The 25,095-nt window shown below is 28.6% G+C and overlaps 1 protein-coding gene across 1 annotated transcript; it reads right to left on the reverse strand.

Annotated features, from left to right (window-relative positions):
- Positions 1 to 319: 319 nt before the first annotated feature.
- Positions 320 to 24,825, reverse strand: LOC111631299 (desumoylating isopeptidase 2-like). Its single transcript, XM_023375521.1, has 6 exons — positions 24,668 to 24,825; positions 20,097 to 20,173; positions 15,969 to 16,041; positions 9,244 to 9,337; positions 5,540 to 5,681; positions 320 to 738 (listed from the first exon to the last, which is right to left on the reverse strand). Exons 2-6 carry the CDS (start codon positions 20,133 to 20,135, stop codon positions 571 to 573), a joined length of 516 nt encoding a protein of 171 aa, XP_023231289.1. The 5' UTR covers positions 20,136 to 20,173; positions 24,668 to 24,825; the 3' UTR covers positions 320 to 570.
- Positions 24,826 to 25,095: the final 270 nt, after the last annotated feature.

A 25,095-nucleotide genomic window follows, 5' to 3' on the forward strand; every position in this document is an offset into this window, starting at 1 on the left:
AAAATCATATTAAAAAAATATTTAGATTTTGCACAATATTATTTGCCAAAAATCAAGATTCTGTTGTCGTACTATTATATACATAATTTAAACTATATGATGATTTCTATATTTCGATAAAGTTTGCTACCAAAATTTATGATTTGTTTTCTGTATAGTTTATTTAAAAACATATTTACATATTTGCATATTTTTAGATAGCTTGAATAGATCTTTCATTTTTTACTAAACCTTATAAATTAAAAAAGAGTATAATGTAAATTTATATTATTATTATTATAATACATAATATTTAATATAAAAGTAGAATAAAACATTCTAATCTATAAAAAAAATTTCTCTGAGAATATAAATATTTTGATTTTAGAAGAATTGAAAAGACATCAAAAATGCATCATGTTTGTATGAAGAATAACTTTCAATTTTTTTCCTTTTCTTCTTAAATTTTTGAGCACCAAGTTAATTTTCTTCTAAATAATTATAAATAACACAATTCTTATTTTATCTTGAGTTTTAACAATGTGTTAATTTGGCAATAAGTTTTAAAATATTCTTGTAGTTTTATAATTGTCAAAGTTGACTTTCTTCTTGTGGTGATTCCATACATTCCCGAATTGAAGCCTGAAGAGCAACTGGAGTAAGCCATTCTTGAGGAAGGCAACGTTGAAGAAATGGAACACAAGAACTAAAATAAGCCAAACGATTAACCCAGGACGGAATATCTTTGCCACATAATATCTAAATAAAATAAAAATTTATGTTACTAAGAAAGAAAAATTCATAACCTTTAAATTAATTAAAGAAAACATTGAGATGATAATCATCATAAATAATAAAATTATGATATAACTGATGTAAATTTACAATATATAATCTGATTAATCTGACAAATGGAATTTATAAGAGATCACTAAACATCACAAACTTAAACATTCAATATTACAAATTACTTTCAATAATAAAATTAGAAGTAATAAAAGATAAAAATATTTTGCAAATATTTATTACAGACTTCTTGTAAAAACAAATTTAAAATATATACAACCATAATTCATATTGCTAACTATTATTAAACACTAATGTCACATTATACACAAAATAACAATAAGTTATCATCATCAATATAGATAGAAAGCAAAAATAAGTCTACACCTTATAATTAATAATTAAATTCAACTTTGTAATAGCCTGATTTTAATGACTATCATATTTTTAAGCTATATAAAAATTAATTATAAAGGTAGAATTACAATCTTACAATTTAATAGGACAATAATTTTAAATTATTTCATTTTACAAAAATCCAGCAACAAGTTGCATAACTTTCCTGGCTATTATGAGATCTTATTTAGAAAAGAATTTTTTTAATTTTAATTACAATATAACTTAATAAAATTGTGTGGTGCATCTGTTATGAGATATAGTTAGAAAATACTTTATATTTTTAATTACTATAAAATGTCAAAAAGCTTAATTTTGAGGGTAGGGATGAGTTTGATAAAATGTAAATGTTAATAATAAACAAAATTATCATTAAGTCTGACCCTATTGGAGATACATACGACTCCCTTTATCTCCCCATCCCCTTGACCTTTGACAAATTTTGGTACTTAATCTTTATCCCATCCTGAGATATTAAGCAAAATAGATGCCAACACACGCACACACAAAGAATATTTTTGCTTCTTTTTTTTTTTTTACTTTTTGGATTCAGGTCATCTCAAAACATGAAGATTTTCAAAAAACTCAGAGGGTCAAAATTTGACATAATTTCAATACTTTCCCTTGTTATGTATACAAAACAGCCCAGAAAGTAAAAGATGTTATAAATAAGTCAAATAATTATGTTCTTTTTTTAACAATAAAATGAAATATTTATCTAATAAAACAAAATATTAATAAAATAAAACTTATACTTAACAACCCACGAAAAAACCTTTTTTTACGAGTGTTATGTCACTAGTAAATTCCACAAGTACTTTCAACCTCCACCGAGGTCTGCTTCAGGTGGTGACTGGCCGTGTTTCGACCCGACCGTCGTAACGCTGTTGCCAACGATGTAAATAAATAAACGTTTATTTACATCGTTTATTAACGTTTATTTACATCGTTTATTAACGTTATTTACATCGTTTATTAACGTTTATTTACATCGTTGGCAACAGCGTTACGACGGTCGGGTCGAAACACGGCCAGTCACCACCTGAAGCAGACCTCGGTGGAGGTCGAAAGTACTTGTGGAATTTACTAGTGACATAACACTCGTAAAAAAAGGTTTTTTCGTGGGTTGTTATTATTCAACGTAGTGTTAAGTTGTTGGAAGTCGTTTATCTTAGTAACTTATACTTATTCTAGATAGTTCAAAAGGCTTATTTTGAATCATTCAGAAACTCCAAAAATATAAACAAAAAATATAAAAGTATGTATGTATATAACACAACATGCACACATACATAAACACACAAAAAAAAAAATACCAGTATATGTTATGGGCAAAATGATTAATGCCTGGCCATTATGAATAATGACTAAAATGTGAAGCCTGATAAATATTGATTAATTTATTAAAGTGACCAGACATTATGCATACAGTTACATTCCCTTTGGGCAATTTGATTTTATTTATTTTTGGGAATTACTTCAAAGTATTTTAAGAAAAACTTGCTCATATAGTTAATATTAATACAGTAATACCTCAGTTTTCAACTTTGGTTATCATCAGGTTCGGTTTTCATCAATTTTTTTCACAAAAAATTTGTCTTGGTTTATATTGGTGTGCCCACATGACCTCACTGCTAATTTTGCAAAAAAAAAAAAAACAAAGGGAAACCCATGCATTTTCCTGCTCAATGTGACATTGTTTCTTGTTGTGTGAATACTATCCCGCACATCTAGCCAAACAATTCCATTGCTTTCCTTTCATTTTAGTTCCATCATGGGACTAAAAAAAGTTTCCAGAACCAGCAGCCCTTCGAATGCCACGTTAAATGTTCATTTACTCTTTAGGATTAGTCTCTTATATTCATTTTATATTAATTTCTTATTATTTTTAGTATTAAATACTATATTTATTCTCTAGAAAATGTGTTTTTGGTATGTATTTTGGAATGTCTAGAACAAATTAATTGGATTTACATTGATTCATATGAAAATAATTGTCTTGGTTTCAGATTTCACTGCTTGTTTTCTGAAATCGATGAAAACCAAAGTATCACTGTATAGTTATATTTACTACATTAAACTCTTTATTAATTAACATACACTATATAATAAATAGAATCATTATTAAAATAAATTAATTGGCAATTACTTTGCACATAGCATTCAACCAAATAATTTGTGAAAATTTCACTTAAACTGGAATATTTTTTAAAAGTAAGTATTATTAACTGTGCTAATCAAATTAATATTAATAAAAAGTATTATATTATTAACAAAATTATATAATTTTGTCATAAAAATCAACTTAAAAGAAACTTTTGGAATGTCATTTTGGTATGTAATGTAAAAAAAAATTATTATTTTGTTGGATGATCACTCTTCAAAGTACCATTATCATCACTTTGCTTGACAGATATTAGCAGTATTCATATTCACCAGTCAACGTGATAAAATACGATAAAGAACATGAAATTTATTACAATGCCCAATGTTGTTTGTCATTATTCATAATGACTGGGCATTGTTTATAATGCCCATATTCAAAATCACAATCACTTAGTCCATAACACATACACACACACACATAGATATATATATATATATACTAAAATGCTTTAATGGAGTTAAAAGCATTTAAATAAACATCCAGAAAGCTATTTTGAGTACATTTGAATTCAACAATTCATCTTCAGGAAGGCTTCTGGAAATGAACACTGTTAATATAGAAATTTGCATTGTAACAAAAACTAAACAAATAAACAAACAAAACACTACCAGTTTCCATAGTAATGACTGTATTTTCAAATATTTTTATCTCTATTAAATCATTTTAGTGCTTTTTCCCCTGTCTTATTTTGAATCATCTGTACAAAAGTTGAAGACAAACCTATATTTCCTACATACCAACTTAATATATTAATAGTTACTAACATTTAAGTGTATTATAGAAATTATAGAAATATCTTCTAGATATATGTTAATTTTAAATTATTCAAACAACTATATAGGTTACATTTTTATCACATTGATTTGGAATAGTATAATGCCTATCCGCATTATATTATCCCAAATCAATCAACCAGAATAAAGCCAGAAAATTGACCTGAAACAATGCTGAATGATGCAACCAGCATGCTGATTTGTGATGGTATGTGGACACAATGAAAGAAATGAAAAAGCTCTATACACCAGAAAATTGATCAAGTAATCATCCTTGGAGCAGGCCCAAGTGCAGTATTTTTTTAAAAAATAGATGGGGTTTAAAAAAATTATTTTTCAAAATATAATTTATATACCTAAATTATAAAAATTAATAGAGTAAAACAATACTAAAGATGTCTAAAAAAGAACCAAACAAGAATAAAATAATAAAAATAACTTAATTATTATTTAATTTTTTGATTTTTCTCAAATGGGAGGTTAGATCTCCAAAACCTCCCTTTGTGTACAGCCTTGCTTTGGAGGTGTAACATTTATGGTATAACTCACAGGTGTTTGCATTAATTATCTGTTCAAGGCTGCTATGATGAATCAGTAAACTTAGTGGATGGCAAAGAGTGATCATTTGTATACACCTTTGAGAAAGATAAGATGGCCAGAAATTGAGAAAATCTGCAAATGGCTTAACAGTCTGGGCACAAATTTCACCAGAGTTAACAGCAAAAAGCTTCCAGAAGTGTGGAATTTCAAACATGCTTAATGGCTCATATGAAAATGATAATGATGATTAGTCATTCATACAGATACTCCCAAATCTATGGTTTCCCACTACACTGCAGACAGTTTCTTGTATTACTATCAAAAGTTAGTGAAATTTATTTAATATGCAATAAAAAAATCTTGATCAGTTTAATTTATTTCTTTTTTAGTATTTTTTCTTTAGTAGATCTTAAAAATTGGGATGCATTGACTTATTTGAAGGCATGAATTATTCAAGTAAATATGGTAGTGGTATACATTCAATCAACTCAATATAATACATTTTTGAAAATATTTAATGTATAACTTATATGACACACTAAAAAAATGAATAAATAAATTCATACAAATTAAATGCATGAATTCTATCACATAATTCTGAACCTTATTTATTTTTACAAGTGAGTTTCTTAAACACCTAAACCAATAACAAATTCTTACAGTGCAAGTTACTAAACTTATCAATTATAACAGATTAATGTATTTAAATTGGCATATTCTTACATGGGATTATTACATTATATATTTTAATGAAAATTTAGAAATTATACAAAATAGAATGTTTTAGAATTTTCATCAATCATTACATATTTCATGTTTTATTACTATTTTATAAATTAAAAAAAAAAAAAAAAAAAAAAAACAATATGAAAGAAAATCAAGATATGGTTTTACTTACTAATGCTAATGCTCCTGAAAAATGATTACAATTTTTGTTCATTAAATGATAACGATCTCCTCTAAAATCCTTTCCTAATTCATCAATAATTCTGTGAACTTCTCTTTCTGTAAAATCTGTATATCCCACAATAATTGACTGTCTGAAAGTAAATGTATCATAATAGTTAATATATAAAAACACACACAATTTAGTGTAAATTCTAAAATAAGCATGCATAAAACAAGCCAAAGTCAAATGTTTCTTAATATAAATTAAATTACATTGAATCTTCAAGAATGACATTTCAGTATTTTTAAGCATTATTTAGCTTTAGTAAATTATTTTAATAATTTAATTAATAGTTAAGTTCCGTTCTGGGCAATCTTTTCTTCTAGAGCATGAAATGTGGAGGATAACATAGATAACATACATTATGGGTTCCTATTCTAATTGCTAGTGATCCCTGAGAGGTCAACTGATTTATCTGGGAGGTCAATAAATTACAAGGGGTTGTTTGGGTATAGAGAGACAAGTTTATTATACCAATATTTAAAAACATTTAAAATAATAATATGGAATAATAATTGAAAGTTTTTATGTTTTGTCTTAGTAAAATTCAATTTAAATCTAAATTCATAGTTAATAGAAAGTATTATTAATTCCTATTATGATAGTTTTTTACTTCATTCTATTTGTAATTTATTATTTTGTGTCAGTATATACCACTAGACTGTCTAGAAAAACCAGGAAGCAGAACCTTATTTTATATTAGTGCAACAGAAAGAAATCTAATTAAGGATATTAGAGAACACCAAAAGGGATGTAAAATACCAAACAACAGCAGCTCTGGTCACACTAACCATAGAAGATAATTATGAATCTATATGGGACAAGACTAGACTACTACTCAGTCCAAGAAATCAAAAACATTTATTCATGACAGAAGCCATATATATTAAAATAAACAATGTGTGCAATGTTTCTACTTTGTCTTGCTTTAGATGAGAAATGACATATATGCTTTATGTCATTTCTCATCAGAGAAAGATATAGCATTGTCCAACATTTTTTGTAAGACAGTAAAACCAGAAAAAAACATTCTTGTCAAAAAAACATGTTTTTTTGACAAGACTATGTCTCATCTAGAAAATCACATGCTGTCAATGGCTAAACACCTTAGAGGTATGAAGGAGTACATGTTAGGAGTTGCAATTTGGCACAGAGTATTTGGTGCCCAAATCATGCACACACAAAAAAAAACACCTGACTTGTAGGTAAGTCAGGGGACCAAAAACCAGATCAAAATAAAATACAAAATGACAAGACTGTTTCTACAAACAGGCACAAGTGCAAGGTTTATGCAATCATTGATCACAAACTGAAATAATAAACAAATGCAATGTAAAATCTCAAATTTTAAAGATAATCACAAAACATTTTTTCTTAAAATTTGATTTCATATTTAAAATTTAAGAGGTATTCTTTATAAAAATTTTAATTTTAAGATTCAGTAGAAAGAATATTTCAAATAGTATCTTTGATTTTGAATTTCAGTTTTGCATAGGTTTGAATTTAAATTCACATATAGCGAGATAGTCACATTCCAAAAATGGCTTTGCCATTTTACTTGTTTAAATTTTAAATTGTTTTCTGAACACAATCATTCAATCTCGTTTTTTTGTTCTGAACACTGATGAAGTGTTTCATTTCATGTCAAAAATGAAAGTACTTTTTATTAAAAGCGAGTTTACACTGTGGATAAAAAGTGATATTATTTCATTTTGATTGATAATTTTTGCAATTAAAGTAAAAAACTTATCTTTGAACATTATTTTTTCTAACTGGAAAAAATAACATTCATTCAAAGATTTCTTTGCATTTCAAATTTAATTTTTAAAAATCATTTACTATATTTACTTGCATATAAGACAATCTTGTATATAGGACAAGGTGCGACTTTAAAGATCAAAATAAAGAAAATTAGATTTATTAATACAATTCTGATTTTATTTTGTTTAATCACAAATAAAATATCAAATGCACATATTGTCCCACAAAAATTACTGGCATTTTAAACTTCAAGGAAAAATCTTGTAAAATTGAGATCATAATTTGATGTAAAGCTGAACAATCAGGAACCTTTTTTGCCAATTCTTAACAGTCGAATCCACTCTCCATTAATTATACTATACGTTTCTCCAAACTCTGATTTCCAAATAATCATCTGTTTTCACGTGGGAATGGATTAGAACTTATATTGAGCTCCTGCATAACTTTGGAATTTCAATTTGGAATTCAATTGAAAAGCTTTGCCTTTCCTATTGCTTTCTATCTTTACTCCTGACAATACGCAAGAACAATTCAAATGACCCAGATAAAATACAGCAGAACCTCGATTATCCGGACTAATTGGGGATGAAGGTAGTCCGGATAAGGAAAAATCCAGATAATCGAAACAAATACTTTAATTTGTCTTTTAATGATAATACAACACATTTTCTTTTCGATGACATATCGGTAATATTAAAAGTAAATACTGTATTTAAATCGTGATCAAATTTTCAAGAAACAAACGTTCGTATTGAATTTGGACTACTACTGACCAACGCTAACAGACTACCTATTGTTTAAAAGGCCCTCTGGTGGCGCAAGAAGACGGATTTTATAAAATAAAAAGCAGTTGAAACTGCATTTTTATGAATAAAAATTTGACAAACTATTTATCGTTTTATGACGAGTAAAATTTTTTCGTCGCGTTCGCGGCTTTTAAGTAATGCATAAACCTTCGAGGCGCGAGGCCCTTCGGACCGCGAGGCATAGGCGGTGGCCCACGTCGTCCATGCCTTACGCCGCCCTTGGTCATAGAAATGATGTAATTTGAATATAAATTATTTATAAATACGTATGTCAAGTTATATTTTTATTACTACATAAAATATATTCAAGAGTTTACGACCACTGTGCTGGGTGAGACGTTGTTGAAACAAAAAAAATTATACATTCCATCACGTACATAAACAGTGTTGTAATTTGCCAAGTGAAAATCAGCAAATTCGTAAATTTTTGTTTATTTTGAACAATCCGGATAATAGAGGTTCTACTGTACTTATGTTTTTAAACACAAGAGGGTGAGCATTCAGTAAAAAATGCAAATACACAATTCACAATTATTATTTACAAAAATCCAAAGAATCCTTTGCTTGCATGTATAGGACGACCTAGGTTTTGAAGCAGTGAAAAATGAATAAAAACCTCATCTTAAATGCAAGTAAATAGTATATAGTTTAAAAATATAAACAATCCTTTCCCTATTTTTTATATCTCCTATCTTAAGATAAATCAGATCAGAAAAAAGTAGAAAGAGAGCAGCATTACCAATGTTTATTTCAACTATTAGTATAATCATGTTGCACATACATCTTTCCTCTACAGAGAAAATCTTGTCATAATCTGCTAGAGATACATTTCTATTATGGTATTACATTGCTATTTCACTTGATTCTAGTTCCTTGGTAACAACAACAAATATTTTCAATACTATATATTTTTTGCTTACAGTGTTAACATTACACTTAGCAACTATATCATCAAATTTGATTGTGTTATTCTGATTTGAAATGAATTTATGTTCATTTATAAATTATTTATTAAATAATAAGTCTGAAAGTTATTTTATTAATATAAAACTTCAATATTTTTACCTTCACCTCCAATATACTTACTTGAAATTAAAATGTTCTCCTAGATCTTCTGCATCTTTTGGAGATATTTCAAATATACCAGAAAATGGAAAAGGATGTCCTCCATAAGCAAATTCTGATTAGAAAAGTATTTTTATTTAATAAAATTAGTATACAATATAAATATTAATATATCAATATTTAAAAATTAAAATTTAATTCAATAACAAAGTTTGCATACTCAATAGTGTGTGTGTGTGTGTGTCCATAAATATTTTGATAATTTGTCCTTGTGGTCTGCTTGTCCTCTAGTTTTTATCCCAGCTTGAACTGTGGCTGTTATGGTCTCCCAGCAGTATTCAGGGTTTTGGGAGTTAGCTTATGAGGTTATTCTAAGTTGTTTTGTTCTTTTGTGTCCACTGGAGGGAGCCAGATATTACTCACTGTTATTAATTCTTAATGGTGAATTTGGACTGCCACTGCCTGGAGAGATGTGGTCAAAGAAATTTTTCTTACTGGAACTTGGTATGAGACAAAAATTTTCACCCTTCCACAAGCATTTTGAAGGGCATGGTTGTCTTTGTGAATGGCAGAACCAGTATTTTGTGTATGGTGTTTTCAATTTTGTTGCTGAAACTAGCCATTTTTGTCAACTGTATGGTGGATGTACTTTTTGTGCCATATTTCTCTGTAAGGTTTTGATGTATTCCATAATACATATGTTGATTTCTGTTTGAGTTCCTGTAAAATTTTCTGTGTGAGTTTTTCTGTATAGATTTAGTGGGGTATATCTGCCTTTACTTCTGTATAATTACTTCATTCTATCACTTGTATGTATGGGATTTCTTTTTCTGCTGTCTATTTTGGACACCTTGTAGAGGTTGCTGTATGCTTTCCTCCACAGTTTATGTATACAGTTTAGTTTAGATAGCTACTTTTATATGGATTGCATTTTGTTCCAACAGTTGTATTTGATGTGTCCATATGCCTGGCAGTTTAACTAGTCAAAAACAAAAAAGGAAGTGATTCCCACATGATATTTAAGTCATGTGGGAATCACTTCCTTTTTTGTTTTTGACTAATCCTTCTGACCACTAGAATTCTCTGGCTTTACTTTTTACATGGTTACACTAGAATTGCCAGGCTGTCTAAAATTTCATTTGTTGTATACATCAAAAGGGGTATGCTTGATACTATTCCCTAGAGCAGGGGTGGTGAACCTATGGCTGTAAGGACAAATCATCTGGCACATAATGTATCATAAAATTTCTGTCTTTTTCAATCATCTTTTCCGTTTATCACCTGATCATCCTTTTTTCAATCAGCTTTTTTACATTTATTCTAATTAAAGCATATTCATTTAATTTCTTTAAATATTGTTATTCAAAGTCTGAAACTTTGGCACACATAAATATCTTTAAAGCTAAGTATGCTTACAATATGGCACGTAAACACAAAAAGGTTCGCAATCCCTGCCCTAGAGCAATTTAGGCATATATGCATATATATAGAGTTACTGTTCCTCAGAAAGAGATTATTTCCTATTTCCTCTCAGAGTTTTTGTACCATTTTTGGTAGTCCAGTTATTTGGTTGAGGATCCTATAAATGTTAAAGGAAATAACTCAGATAGTTTCAAGATTTCAATGGTCTTCCCCATGTCCTCTCTTTCCAGGTAGAAGATTTGGGAAGTGTTGTGTCATTTTAGTATCCGTAGGTAACTGAACAAACTTCGCTCACTTTACAATCACAAGCCATCCTCTGACCCCAATAAGGAGGCAGAGTTCACTGCAAGCCCACCCAGGAATGACTTTTTGTTTTAATCAAATTTATATATATAACCCATTCAACAGGTGTCCGTCCTTCCTTCCGTCCGTCCGTCCCATAACCGTTTGATAACCGACACTAGAGGCGCCCCTATCGTGTGTCATATTTCAAACATTCAAATTAAATTAACAATTTTAATTATTATTTAAATTAACAATATAAATTATTATTATTCATTTGGCCAATAAATTATTATTTGGTCAATATAACAATATAAATAATTCAGTATATTTGTAATAGGAATTTATTATTGTCACGGAATGCCTGTAATGTTCACTAGGGGGCGAATAACGAAAAACCGGATAGATTTGAACCGCTACGATAAAACGATAAGTGAAATAGTTAAGCTAATATTTTAATATAATAATAGAAACCTTTCATGGCACGACCAAAGAAATACGCCACTGTGGGGGAACGTAAAGCTGCCACTGCTGCGAGACAAAGGGAGAGACGTGCGCAGGAAACATTACAGAGAATAGCACAATCAACACGTGGAGGCTTGCAGAATGAAACTCATGAGCTCAGATCTGCAATGTTGCACAGGCAGGCAGAAGCAAAACGACACAGAAGACAAAATGTCACAACAAGGCAAATTGATTCCAAATAATTATACTTTTTTTTACCAACAATGTTGTGTATACAGAAGTTTTATGATGGGATAAATGATGGAATACAGAACACAGCTAAAGAATATCTTCAGTCTGTAATACAGAAATACTATTTGCTGTGTATTGATCTGTTAACATTACTTTTTAACATGAACATTTGTATATATTTATACTTGATTTTTTAATCATATTAATTCTATTTATTTGAACAATTTTGAGTAAAGAATAGATTCACTTTCTCATGTACAAATACTGTTGGCTGTTTGTGTATTGATATTTTAAGTTTAGTTTCTAAGATGAAGAATTGTATACATTTATATATATTAACTGCATCAAACTTTTAAACATTAAGCGCACACAACTTTCATATATTAAGTGCATTAAACATGTCTCAGGAATTTGTAATGCTGCTGGAACGCCCACTAGGGGGCGTCCCGGGCTACTAGTAGTTAATAAACAATGTAACTTAGTGATGTGCAATAGTAATATCAACAGTATAATAATCAACTACAGTACTTCCTCCTATTGATAACAACCTATTCAATGAATTAGATCAGTGTTCCGCAACCTTTTTCTACTTGTGGCACACCCATGATTCAACACGGCACACCAAAATGTTATTTTCCTCAAAAACGTATGATATGATACTATTAATAGAATTACATAATGCCACTAACCTATTATTATTGTTATTAAACAGATACCAACACCTGTGAGCAAATTTTCTTTACATATAATTTATTAGAATACATAAAAATGGGTGGCTTGTAATAAAGAATAAACAAACATCATCTTATTTCATCAGTGCTGCGGCAGAGAATGAAATACATACAAATGATAACATAAGAAACACAACAACATACATACATAAAAAACACAACAAGTGTGATAAAAATATATAAATAAAATTTGAAATTAACAGAATATGTAAAAGTTCACGTCACACCTTTCACCATGTGACAGCACATCAGTGTGCCGCGGCACATCGGTTGCGGAACACTGAATTAGATAATAATACAATTATGATATATTATCACAGCACTATTGATGTACAGTAATTTATCAAATTTATTTTACTAGTGAAAATAAACAAAAATATAAGAAAATTATTATAAAATATAATATAAATAAAATATAAATTTATATTTAAAGTTAGTAAGTTTTCAGCTGCTTTTAATACAAATATGAGCTGTAGAAAAAAACTCTGGCAATCTGACAAAAAAGTTATTGATCATGCAATGGTTGTGATTGGACAAGTGCATTTTCTGTCATTTTGACTAAGTCTAGAAATTTGGTGCAATCTTGTATCTTGTGAATTTGTCAATTTAAACCATTTATTATAGTGGATAAATATATTTTAAATCAATTTTTGATCTATGTGTAATTTTTAAAACCTTCAAAAAGGAGATGCTATAAAAAAATAAAATCATTTCAAAGTTTTTTAAGATTACATATATATTTTAATTGATCTCCTATAATATACAAGCAAAGATTGACTAAGTTTTCTTGGTATGGATAAAGGTTTTTTAAGTGTATCCACTCTAAGCATTAAGAGTTCTGCCAAACTTTTCTATGGTTGAGTGATGATTAGTGATGAGAGCAGAATTACATTGAAGATGTAGTGATCTGCTTTATATATTACTTTGTTAAGGATTTATATATTCATATGGTAAAGTAGTGCTTATCTACATTCTATGTAGTTGACTATGAGGTGTTCAAGTCATCATTATGTTCAAATTTAAATATCGTAATCGTGTTCCATCTAGAATGAGCTAACATTAAAATTTAAAATCTATAATGACATTCTGACATATGTTCTTTTTCCATTTGACTGATAAAGACATTCTTAAAAAGGTCAAAAGTACTTGCAAAACATTTCTTTTCATCATTAAACATGGATAACATTGAAAAAAACAGTGTTCTCAGTGCTAATTTATCTCATGAAACACTTTAGCATGATGAAAAAGTTCTTCTTTTGATATACTTAATACAAAGGTTTACTTGAGCTTTAACAGATCATTGCTGAAATGGTCAAGAGCCACAAAGTTTAATTTTGTAATTATACAGCTCACTTTTGCTGTATTTACCTTGCAAGAGTACACACTTGATAAAGAAAAAATAGTTGCTTATAAGACCGATGATAGTACAAATATTTTGAAGGTAATGTTGTTTTTGGACAAAACAAGCATTTACATTATTTTCCTTACTTAATTTAGTTGCAACTGGATCAATCAAACAAATGTACAATTAACATCAGTTATAAATCACATTAAACTGATTGTTATTTTTTTTTAAAAGAAACTGTGAGAATAGTAGACAGAGCTATTCAGGATAATCCACCACTAAAATTATTTCAGTAAAGACACATTGAAATTCTACATATTTAATGCTGAAGAAATTTATGGAATTAAGTTTGGCAAGTAGTGCATTTGAATCAAAGACAATAAAGCTGTATGTGTCAAAATGGTTTTGTAACAATTGATGGATATGTTTCTCTAACATAAACAAAGGCAATCTGGCTTTATCGATCACCAGTCTTAATTTTTAAGACCGGTGATCAATAATAAAGCCAGATCTCCTACGTTCTTCTTAGAGAAATGTATCCATCAATTGTTACAAACCATCTTGACACATACAGCTTTATGGAATTAAATCAGTGTGTTGGAAATATTTTAGTGAAATTGGATGGCTTACTGCAAATCATAAGCAAATTGACCTTTGATTTTATTAGTGAAATTCTCCTGCTGTTGCAAACTTTATATACCATAATGAAGCATTTTTACTTGATTACCTTTTGTTCTTGTAATTGTTATGAGTAAGCATAAAATTGCTTGAAAGAACAAGTCAGAAAATATTGTCATGCTTATAAAAGATTGATTATAATGGAGCAGTTCTTATCAGAAAGTATAGTCACAGTGAGCATGGTAATTCCATTAATATGATGTATTGAATCTGCATTACAGAATGTAAAGGCTTCAATATAAGCCTCTCAAAATCTAAAAAGCATGCTAATCTCTAATTTAAAAAAAAATTACACTGTTAGCCCTGAGATTCAAATTTATGCATTTTAGCCTCATGACTATATCTTCTGAGGCATTGAATGTTGTAAATTCAAAAATATTAGCATACAAATCCCAGCAAAATGAAAAAGTTCCTAGCAGAATAAGGCAAGAAGCATTCTTAGAAACAAATGATGACATTTGGAGTTTTCATGACAACCTAATAAGCCATAATGCAACTGATGTTTCTACAGATTATACAAGTGGGGAGTTTCATATTGGCCTTTATCAATAAACTTTTACATCAGATAAACTTTACATATTACAGTTAGTTAAACTTAAAGAACACATATGGTAAATTTTAGTTGAAAAACATCACTTTTCTAGTGCTTTTTGAGTTTATGATTTAGACGTAGCAAATTTCATAGTTGGAAATTCTGCTCCCCATGACATCTTGGAATTCTCACATATTGAATGAACAAGACTATAGTTGTTTAGACAAGATAAGGAAGTTATATTGCATTGGATGGTGATGGTAAATTGTGGCATCATATACTGTATTTGTTGATTAGAATGACAACTGTCTATCTGAAGTCAATGATTAGATCTTAACTGCAAACAATCATTAAATGATCAAATATCATATATTGTTGATTAATGGCAAACTTTACTTTTTGTGCTTCTCTCAGGCCACATGTTGCATGCCACTGCTATTACTGAGTAATAATAACTAAATCACACTAAGAAATAATTGAGCTCAAAATCAACTTTCTATCCAAAAAATGGGATTCTCATTGAACTGATATAGATAATGATCAATATTAAAAAATATTAAATAACAATTTTTTTCTAATTTATTTTTTTGAATGTTAAAATTTTATCAGATTATATTTTTCTTCACTGTAAGCAGTAAGAAAGCTTTTATACAAAGTAATCATAGGTTCAAATCAGACCTGTAATGAGATAGGCTTGGTGAGGGACATGACTCAACAAGTCTAGACTAGATTACCTATGAATATTTGGGAATCTATCTGACAGACTCAAACCAAGTCTGTCTAAACAGCAGCATATATCTTAGCTATTTTGAGCATCCAATAGTTTTTTTAATAATATAAAGTAAAAGTTTCTTTGTAGTTGAAAATATCAGATTACATGAGATTGCTATAACTGTCTACCATTAAAATAATATTAGCTAATGAAATTTTTTTAAATTTATGATAATAGTAATTTGATTTATAAAAAGATAATACATATTTAAAAAACTTACTGCTTTTTTTAAACTGAAGTCAATAAAAAAAAAATAATATACTGAATTATATTTTTATAATTATTTACCAATTCCATAGACTTCAATTCCAGAATGAAATATTCCCAATCCTAATGGTGACATGAATTCATTAATCCAATACTGCAAAAGAAAAAAATAAATATGATCTAATTGTTTTATTTATGTATTATTGTTAGAAATGAACAAATTTTTTCATCATTACTTAAGAATTCAATTTATGAAATTTTCTTACAATTTATGTTTTTAATGACATACAAAAATATCAACAAGCCAATTAAGATTTAAATTTAATTATTGTATGATATATCATCATCTGTGCTTCAACGAAATCTTTTGTTATAATTACTAACAAAACTTACATTTTCAGAAACATCACTGAAGTAATATAGTTGTGAAATCCGCAAATCTGATGCAGTTGTCGAAAAAAAATGTGAACAACTCCAATAGAAAAAATGCTCCTTGTGAGAATTAGATCAGAGGTCATCGTTTGTGATAACAATTAGATGGGAAAGTTGACATATAGGTGTCAAGAATGCACCATTATTGTCAGCATTTGACAATCATGTGACTCCTTTCCCATGACAATCGAATAAAAGCTCAAGCCCCCAGAAGCTTAGAGCGATCCAAAGGAAGTTATACTTGTCAATGTGTGCATCTCATCTCCTGGACCTCCATACAATGGACTCGAACAAACAATAGGAGAAGATATCGGTAGAAGACAGACCACGGTTTCAAACTTCCATACTTATAGCCATACTACAGTTCCTACGCCAGACTATGATTCCTACGAATCATTCAAAGCATACCAATCGTTTCCTCATAGAAATATTTTTATTAGAGCATTGTGAACTCTCTCTCTTGCTCCGAGAATAGGCTTAGCTGCTAGGAGCTGCCCCTTTGTATATTTGTCTAATATTTAATCACATTTAACCAACTTTGTTAACCTTAGTTATTCAATAAATGCTGTTATTTTGTTAAACCTGTCTCCTGTCTTTGAAAGGACACCTGCCGACTTGCTCTCCTCCGTCGCCACTCAATAAAAAGCTATCCGAAATGACAACATAAGTGGTCCTTGCAGACTGTTGCCGAGTAAGTGGTTAGAAGGGATTAACCCTTGTTCCACAGTATTTCACATAGTATTTGTCTAAATATTTTCAGTATTGGGTATTTGTCTAAATATATTCAGTATTCAGTATATATTCAATAATAAATATAACAAAACATAAGATGATTAGAACTTATGATGAGACTGTTATTTGGATAAACATCACAGTTCATTGGACTTTGAACTCGCATTTGAGTTATAAATAAACACTTGGCTTTATTTCCATCATTTTAGTTGATAAATAGTAAAATGAATAATAATAATAAATCAAAAAAGCTAAATACAGATACAAAATACATCAGTTTTCCATATATAAAAGGACTATATGAAAATATTAACAAAGACTTACAGAAAATAAATGCAAAACTAGCCCCAAAATACAAAAAATTAGAAAATAGATTAAGACTGGCAAAATCTAATAAAATAGATAATAATGAACAAGAAATAAAGAACGTTGTGTATAAGATACCTTGCACCTGTAATACAACTAACTACTATATAGCAGAAACTAAGCGAAAATGTGAAGATACGTGTAAAAGAACATATAGCTGATCTCAAATATAATCGACTAAACTCTGTTTTTCATGACCATTGTTTAATAAATGACTGTAATATAGATAAAAATAATGTAAAAATCCTATACAAAGAGAAAAACATGTATAATAGAAGATTTAAAGAAAGTCAAAAATTGTATTAACAAAAATTTAAGTGTAAAAATAAACGAAAACTGGATGAAATTATTATAATATACACAATACACATTAATATTGATGTAATTATGTTGTCTTTGAAATCGTGTTTTTTGAATACATTGGACTTCAAACTCGCATTTGAGTTATAAATAAACACTTGGCTTTATTTCCATCATTTTAGTTGATACGTGACGACAGCACGTTTCGGGCATAAAGCCCCTCATCAGTCAACATATTCGATTTTAATGTATACAAGGTCTTAATTGGTACACCCAACTTATTTTGCAATAAGTGAAGTAATTTCATTAAAGATTTGACAGTATTCAGGAGTTTTTGTATATTTATATTCACATGCATATCACAAGCATGTGAATGAGCATGTTGAGTTTGTTTAAAAACAGATTCAAGTCTGGTTTTTGTACTGTAAAATAAAAATATCATTGGCATACCTAGTGAAAACCACAATTTGATGTAGAAATATTGGTAGAATATCTTTTTCCAATTGGTGAAAGACAAGTTTGCAAAGAATCCTGGAGATGGGCTTCCCCAGGGGGACATCTCTTCCATGCACATAAATGGTGTTAAATGAGAAAAAGGAAGTGTAACATACTAAACAAGCCAGTTCTAGAATGTGTATGTGATATTTGGGGGAATGTTCCACATTGGTGAGTAGGAAGTCTCTAAGAGCACAGAAACATAGATAGTAATAGACGGGTAGAGAGACTGAAAGTCCATTACTGTCATGTACTCATCATCCACCAATTAACCACCATTAACAATTTGATCAATTTGATAAAACCAAATCCACCATTAACAATTTGATACAATTGTTGGACTGTCTATAAAACATAGGACAGTCCAACAATTGTATCAAATTGTTAATGGTGAACAGATAATGCACTGTTACATTGTTGTAATACCTGACAATTTGCTTTTCAAGTAAGAATGTGGGAAAGGAGCATTTTCAACAACTGACCATATTTGGGTTTCAGGCTTATGTTTTAGTGAAGACGGAGATGTGTGGAACCTTGGCTGCCAAGATGAACAAATTACACATGTGGAGGACCTTTGCTAAATGGGTGTTGGTGAATCTTTTAACCCTTTGTTATAAAGAATTCAAGTAATTTGTTGGTGCAATTTGACACTCAGTACTTTCAATATACTCTTGCAAGTTTTGTTTGTAGGTGAAATGTTTGACAGACCATGTTTTTGGATTTATCATCCTTCATAGCTACAATCTCATTGTCAGCCAACCAGTGTTTAGATTCCTGTATTAAATTCTCAAACTGTTTTGCCTCGTTATTGCCACTTTTGTAGTATCTTGCCTGTAGTAATGTTCTCCAGTAGAAGAAATCCTTTTGTGTGTTTCCTAAGCCTTTAGAGATGAGTTCAATATCTGGTATAAAACCTCCAGCAGAAGACAAGGAAGAGGAATATATTGCAGACCAAGCTGCAAAGCTTTCAAAAGGCATTGCAGGGGTGTTATATTATCCTATGTGATGAATTGGGAGTAAAATATTGGCATTATCTTACATTTTGTTTGCAGAAGATCCATTTCAGTTTGTTCACATATTTTCTTTATTACTTTATGGCAATGCTGGCCAAATAATATAGAAAATTAGCCATGAAACTCTGCAAGACAGGGCCAAATTGGACATCCTCCACAAGTGATACCTCAATGAAGCCTTCCCTGTGTTTATATATTGAATACATCTACCAATTGGATCTACAAAACTACAGCAACTTTGTTGTAGAAAAACAACTAGATTTACTCATTGACATTCTTAAATACTCCTTTGTGATTTGATCATAATGGAAGACAAGCTTTTTCACCAGAACCCAGACTTGCTGTAAGAGGTGAATAGTTACAAATGATAGTCTTACTAAAACATAGACCCACAAAGTTTATTTTAATAGGTCAAACAATTCTGCAGATGATTTTCTAATTCTGAAAAATATTTTCACATTATGTGATATGATTGCTGTTTAATTTTCTTCAATTACAGTATTTGTTACATTATAAAATCTGTTAAAAGAGATAAATATTTTAACTGTTGATTTTATACACTAAATACAATGATTAGAAGTCAGCAAAATATTTTTTAGACAAATTTGGAGTAGATTTTCATAGCATATAATCATAATGTATCATATTTAAGGGAACCATTCATGATAAACGTTAACCCACAAATTTTTCAATAATACCTAGAGCAGGAAAAAGTTTTAATTTTAAACATTTGTATATATTAAATGAATTAATAATCAAGAATAAATATATTTATAAATATTTTTGATGTTATATTTGATTGATGATATATTTTTATAGAGAAAAATTGATTTTATACTACTGTAATGATATAATAAAACAATTTACATACCATATCGTATACATTTACATAAACTGGTTCTCTAGACATAATTTCTGTTTCTCTAGCTAATTTATATACTTTTAATGCTGAAAAATAAAATTTTTAAAATTTATATTTTGGCTTTAAAAAAAATATTTAATTTTAATTTTTTTTTATAAACTAAGTTCCATAAGTTAATTTTTGTAAAAAAAGAAATAATTATATACATATATAATACAGAGAGAAAATTATTTTATAATATAAATCTATATAATAATTTTATTACATTAACATTTGTAAGATCTTTAAGGTTACAATATTGATTTGAAACATTTAATAGAATTGAATATTTTATGAGAAATAATATAATAAACTTATATTTTAAAGTTAAGTGACTATAAATGTGAATAGCAAATAACAACTTGAAACAGAGATTAATTTTTAATACTGAAATATATATACAGTTGAGTCTACATAAGTCTACACCCCAATGGAAAGTGGAAATGTGTTGAGTTATCCAATATGATGACTAAAACAAAGTTGAAAAAAACCACAAAACTACAATTAGGAAAATACAGTAGTGCTTTATAGTCTTTGACCATCCATCATTGGCACTAAAGTTGAATTCTACTCCAAGTACCTCAGCGATTTCAGTCGCTTTTTGTTTCAGTATTGCCCCCGAAACAGAAAGATTCAATTAAATTAATGAATCTGCTTTAGCCAATGTACCAGAGCATCTTCCACATCTTTGTACAGTAACTTTCTCTGGCATTATCAAGACAGCTGTGTCAAAGACCCAAGAAAAAGTTTCTTAATTTCCTTTTTTTCTTCAGAATTCCCACCAATGTTGTTCTTGGAAGGTTTTCTTGTTTTGCAAATTCAGCTGTGAAGTTTTATTACATTCAAATTCACATACAAGTTCATATTGTTCCTTCAGCATAAGCATTGTTAGCTTTAGGATATTTATTTCTAACAGAAATGTGAAACACATGCTACAAATAACACATGAATGAAAAGTGAGAAAATGCAAAATCAAATTCTGCTGTAATGTTGATATAGATTGCATATTTTCTTTTTGTTTATCTGTTATTATTTTATATACAAAATACATAAAATGTTAAGGTATTTTTATTAATATGTATATGTTACAGTCAAAACCCGTTTTTAGTTAGAACGCGTTTTAACTAGTTGAAACTAGTTTTTACTGAATGTCTTTGTTAAAACCCGTTTTGTCTAGTTGAAACTAGTTTATACTGAATGTCTTTGTTAAAACCCGTTTTGTCTAGTTGAAACTAGTTTATACTGAATGTCTTTGTTAAAACCCGTTTTGTCTAGTTGAAACTAGTTTATACTGAATGTCTNATTCAGTATAAACTAGTTTCAACTAGACAAAACGGGTTTTAACAAAGACATTCAGTATAAACTAGTTTCAACTAGACAAAACGGGTTTTAACAAAGACATTCAGTATAAACTAGTTTCAACTAGACAAAACGGGTTTTAACAAAGACATTCAGTATAAACTAGTTTCAACTAGACAAAACGGGTTTTAACAAAGACATTCAGTATAAACTAGTTTCAACTAGACAAAACGGGTTTTAACAAAGACATTCAGTATAAACTAGTTTCAACTAGACAAAACGGGTTTTAACAAAGACATTCAGTATAAACTAGTTTCAACTAGACAAAACGGGTTTTAACAAAGACATTCAGTATAAACTAGTTTCAACTAGACAAAACGGGTTTTAACAAAGACATTCAGTATAAACTAGTTTCAACTAGACAAAACGGGTTTTAACAAAGACATTCAGTATAAACTAGTTTCAACTAGACAAAACGGGTTTTAACAAAGACATTCAGTATAAACTAGTTTCAACTAGACAAAACGGGTTTTAACAAAGACATTCAGTATAAACTAGTTTCAACTAGACAAAACGGGTTTTAACAAAGACATTCAGTATAAACTAGTTTCAACTAGACAAAACGGGTTTTAACAAAGACATTCAGTATAAACTAGTTTCAACTAGACAAAACGGGTTTTAACAAAGACATTCAGTATAAACTAGTTTCAACTAGACAAAACGGGTTTTAACAAAGACATTCAGTATAAACTAGTTTCAACTAGACAAAACGGGTTTTAACAAAGACATTCAGTATAAACTAGTTTCAACTAGACAAAACGGGTTTTAACAAAGACATTCAGTATAAACTAGTTTCAACTAGACAAAACGGGTTTTAACAAAGACATTCAGTATAAACTAGTTTCAACTAGACAAAACGGGTTTTAACAAAGACATTCAGTATAAACTAGTTTCAACTAGTTAAAACGCATTCTAACTAAAAACGGGTTTTGACTGTAACATATATATTAATAAATAAGTTGACTGACTCCCTTCCTGAAAAAAAATGAGTTCACACTGCACAGTAAACTGTGTGGTGTGAACTCATTTTTTTCAGGAGGGGAGTTAACTTATCAGACATCTAAATGAGTGTGGGACAGAAAAAGTATGTTGATTTATCCATTGGTGATGAGTTAAACAATATCAAGTAAACCAGAGTTTTTTAGCATTAATGCCTATGTAAGTCAGCCAGGACCATAGAAAACTGACTTACAGTGTCTAGTAACCTAGATTCCTAGATTTATACATATATATATATAACAAACTATTCAAACATTAAAAACAAAATTTTTAAAATTAGAGCTGGTAACACCATATATGTTTTCTTTACTACCCATATTCAAAAATTAAATTTAAACTATATAAAAAGTTTTTTTTCGCAACACCAGAGATTCAAAACTAACTAATTTTGAAATTCAAAGAGTTTTTTGAAAAGATAAGTTAAAAATAAAATAAGTATAATATAATAAATAATAAAATAATTTCGAAATTAAAAGTTGTCAATATGCAACATAAAATATCTCATAAACATCCAATACAAGAAAATTGACTTAATAACCCTTTTTTAAAATTAAGTTTTTATGGCTAAAGAGGGGATAGGTTAAATGATTTGAAAACACATGTAAGGCTAAATGGAAATTTATGATAAAATATTTGACAAAGCATGTGTTGTTTTGGACTAATCAATTCCTATAGAAAGCAATAAATTATGTATTACAATGCAGTTCCAGATTGACTATCTGATGGTGGTATGTTAATCCAGACTTAAATCCATAAACCAGATTGCTTATTAAAACTTCATTTTAACTAAAAATTATATCTATCAGGTAAAATTGAATTTGACATCTAGCTTTTTAATGGATGATCACTTTCTTGTAAGTATTTTCTTTATATAGACAAAAGACATTTTATGAGAACTAGTTATCCCTATAGTCCTATTTACAAAAGAAAGATAATAGATGATGAATAAGTCTCCTTAATAGAAATAATACTCATTAAATTCAGAATTCCATCTAAATTAACCAAGACAATTATTTATTACTAATTTTTATAAAACTACTTAAATCATAATGCAAATAGTTTTGCTTTTCAATGTCAAATAATTCAAACAACAATTTTTTTAACTCAAATTTTTCTGAAAAATAAATTGTACAGATGGTTTGGTTGAAGGGATAATGCAATATAATATAAGGATGATCTAACAAGAGGTGCCTCCTGGGAAGACTTTATGGAAAACTGAATTCCTATTTAAGCTTTAATGTGTGAAAAAAAAAACCACAAAAAATACAAACAGCTAGTCTATTTGTCAGACACAAACCTGAGACCAGCTACCAGTGTTTGCTGGTTTTCTGTAAAGAAAGGTTTGAATAAAACATCTTAAAAATGTTGTTGTATCATGATATTTCTATAACTTTTTTGGTCTTGAAATGTTTTCTTGATAATTTGACTGCTTATTTTGAAGGGCCAGTTGCACCATCAATTAACTTCAAGAACTGATAAAAATAAATGAATTTAATCTTTTCTCACCACTTTTATATATAATTTAAAATAGAAGATACAAATTGTGTGGAGACAGCCACATTGCATAGCAGAATAGTTCTATTTTGCAGATTCAGATAAGGCTAATACATTACATGCAAGTTGATTCAATGTTGACTGTAGCATCAGACATTGCAGATTTAGCTTCAATCTGCTGAATATAGTACATTTCATTATTGATTACCTAACTTACACAGCTAGAATAATTTGCAATTGACAATTAGCTTCTTTCTTGTATGATGTTGTCCAGTTATACTTCTATATGCTAACTATTCCTTCTATTATGTTGAGAAGTTTAAAAATAATCATGATGATCAAAATTAATTTTAAACTTCTGTACTTGAATATGTTTATTTTACACAACTTATATAAATGTAATCAATATATACTCAGGTAAATATATTTATATATATGTTCATATTATCTTTTCACTAAAATATAATATACAGCTGTGTAAAATGATGATGAGCAGAACAGAAATTGACATTTAAATAATTATTTTAAACATTAATCACATAAAACATTCTAACAAATCTGTTTTCGGTTTAGTAAAGCTATAACATGCAAAATGTTTTGAATTGGAATACAACAAACTAAATTTCCTATAGATATTTAAATTTTTAAATGTTTACAACGTAATCATACAAAAATTTTATTATTCTTACCTATAGATAATATATAGTGAATACAATGTTATTAAATTTAACTTAATGAATAATTTTTATGCATTTTAATAAATAAAATTTATATTTTTTTTAACAAGCTGATGCTAAACTATAAATAAATTTTGTAAATTCAATTTTAAAGAAATACTTTGCTAGAGCTAAGATCCCCTAGTGGTTGTCTTTGGCATCATCATTATTATTATTTTATATATATTTTTCTTTTACAGATTAATGTCTTATATATAAAACTTGCTTGTTTCAATTTTTAAAATACTTTTTGCAATATATTATAAAATATATTTTATATAATGTGATTTCAATACTAATTATTTAAGTTTTAAGAAAAACTTTTTAATCTCATACCAGATAATTATATGCAATTTAAATAAATTACTGTATATTTAATTATATACAAAGCATATAAATAT

The sequence above is a fragment of the Centruroides sculpturatus genome, unplaced genomic scaffold, assembly GCF_000671375.1.
Source record: "Centruroides sculpturatus isolate CEXI.00-Female unplaced genomic scaffold, Cexi_2.0 scaffold443, whole genome shotgun sequence".
In the NCBI taxonomy this organism is placed as follows: Eukaryota; Metazoa; Arthropoda; class Arachnida; order Scorpiones; family Buthidae; genus Centruroides; species Centruroides sculpturatus.

Bases quoted from the DNA above. Each gene is read 5' to 3' on its own strand.
- LOC111631299 (XM_023375521.1), bottom strand. From the start codon at position 20,135: ATGTCTAGAGAACCAGTTTATGTAAATGTATACGATATG. The intron at 16,042-20,096 runs GTATGTAAATTG...TTTCTTTTGCAG, and splicing joins ATGTAAATGTATACGATATG to TATTGGATTAATGAATTCAT. The intron at 739-5,539 runs GTAAGTAAAACC...TATTTTATTTAG, and splicing joins TTTCAGGAGCATTAGCATTA to ATATTATGTGGCAAAGATAT.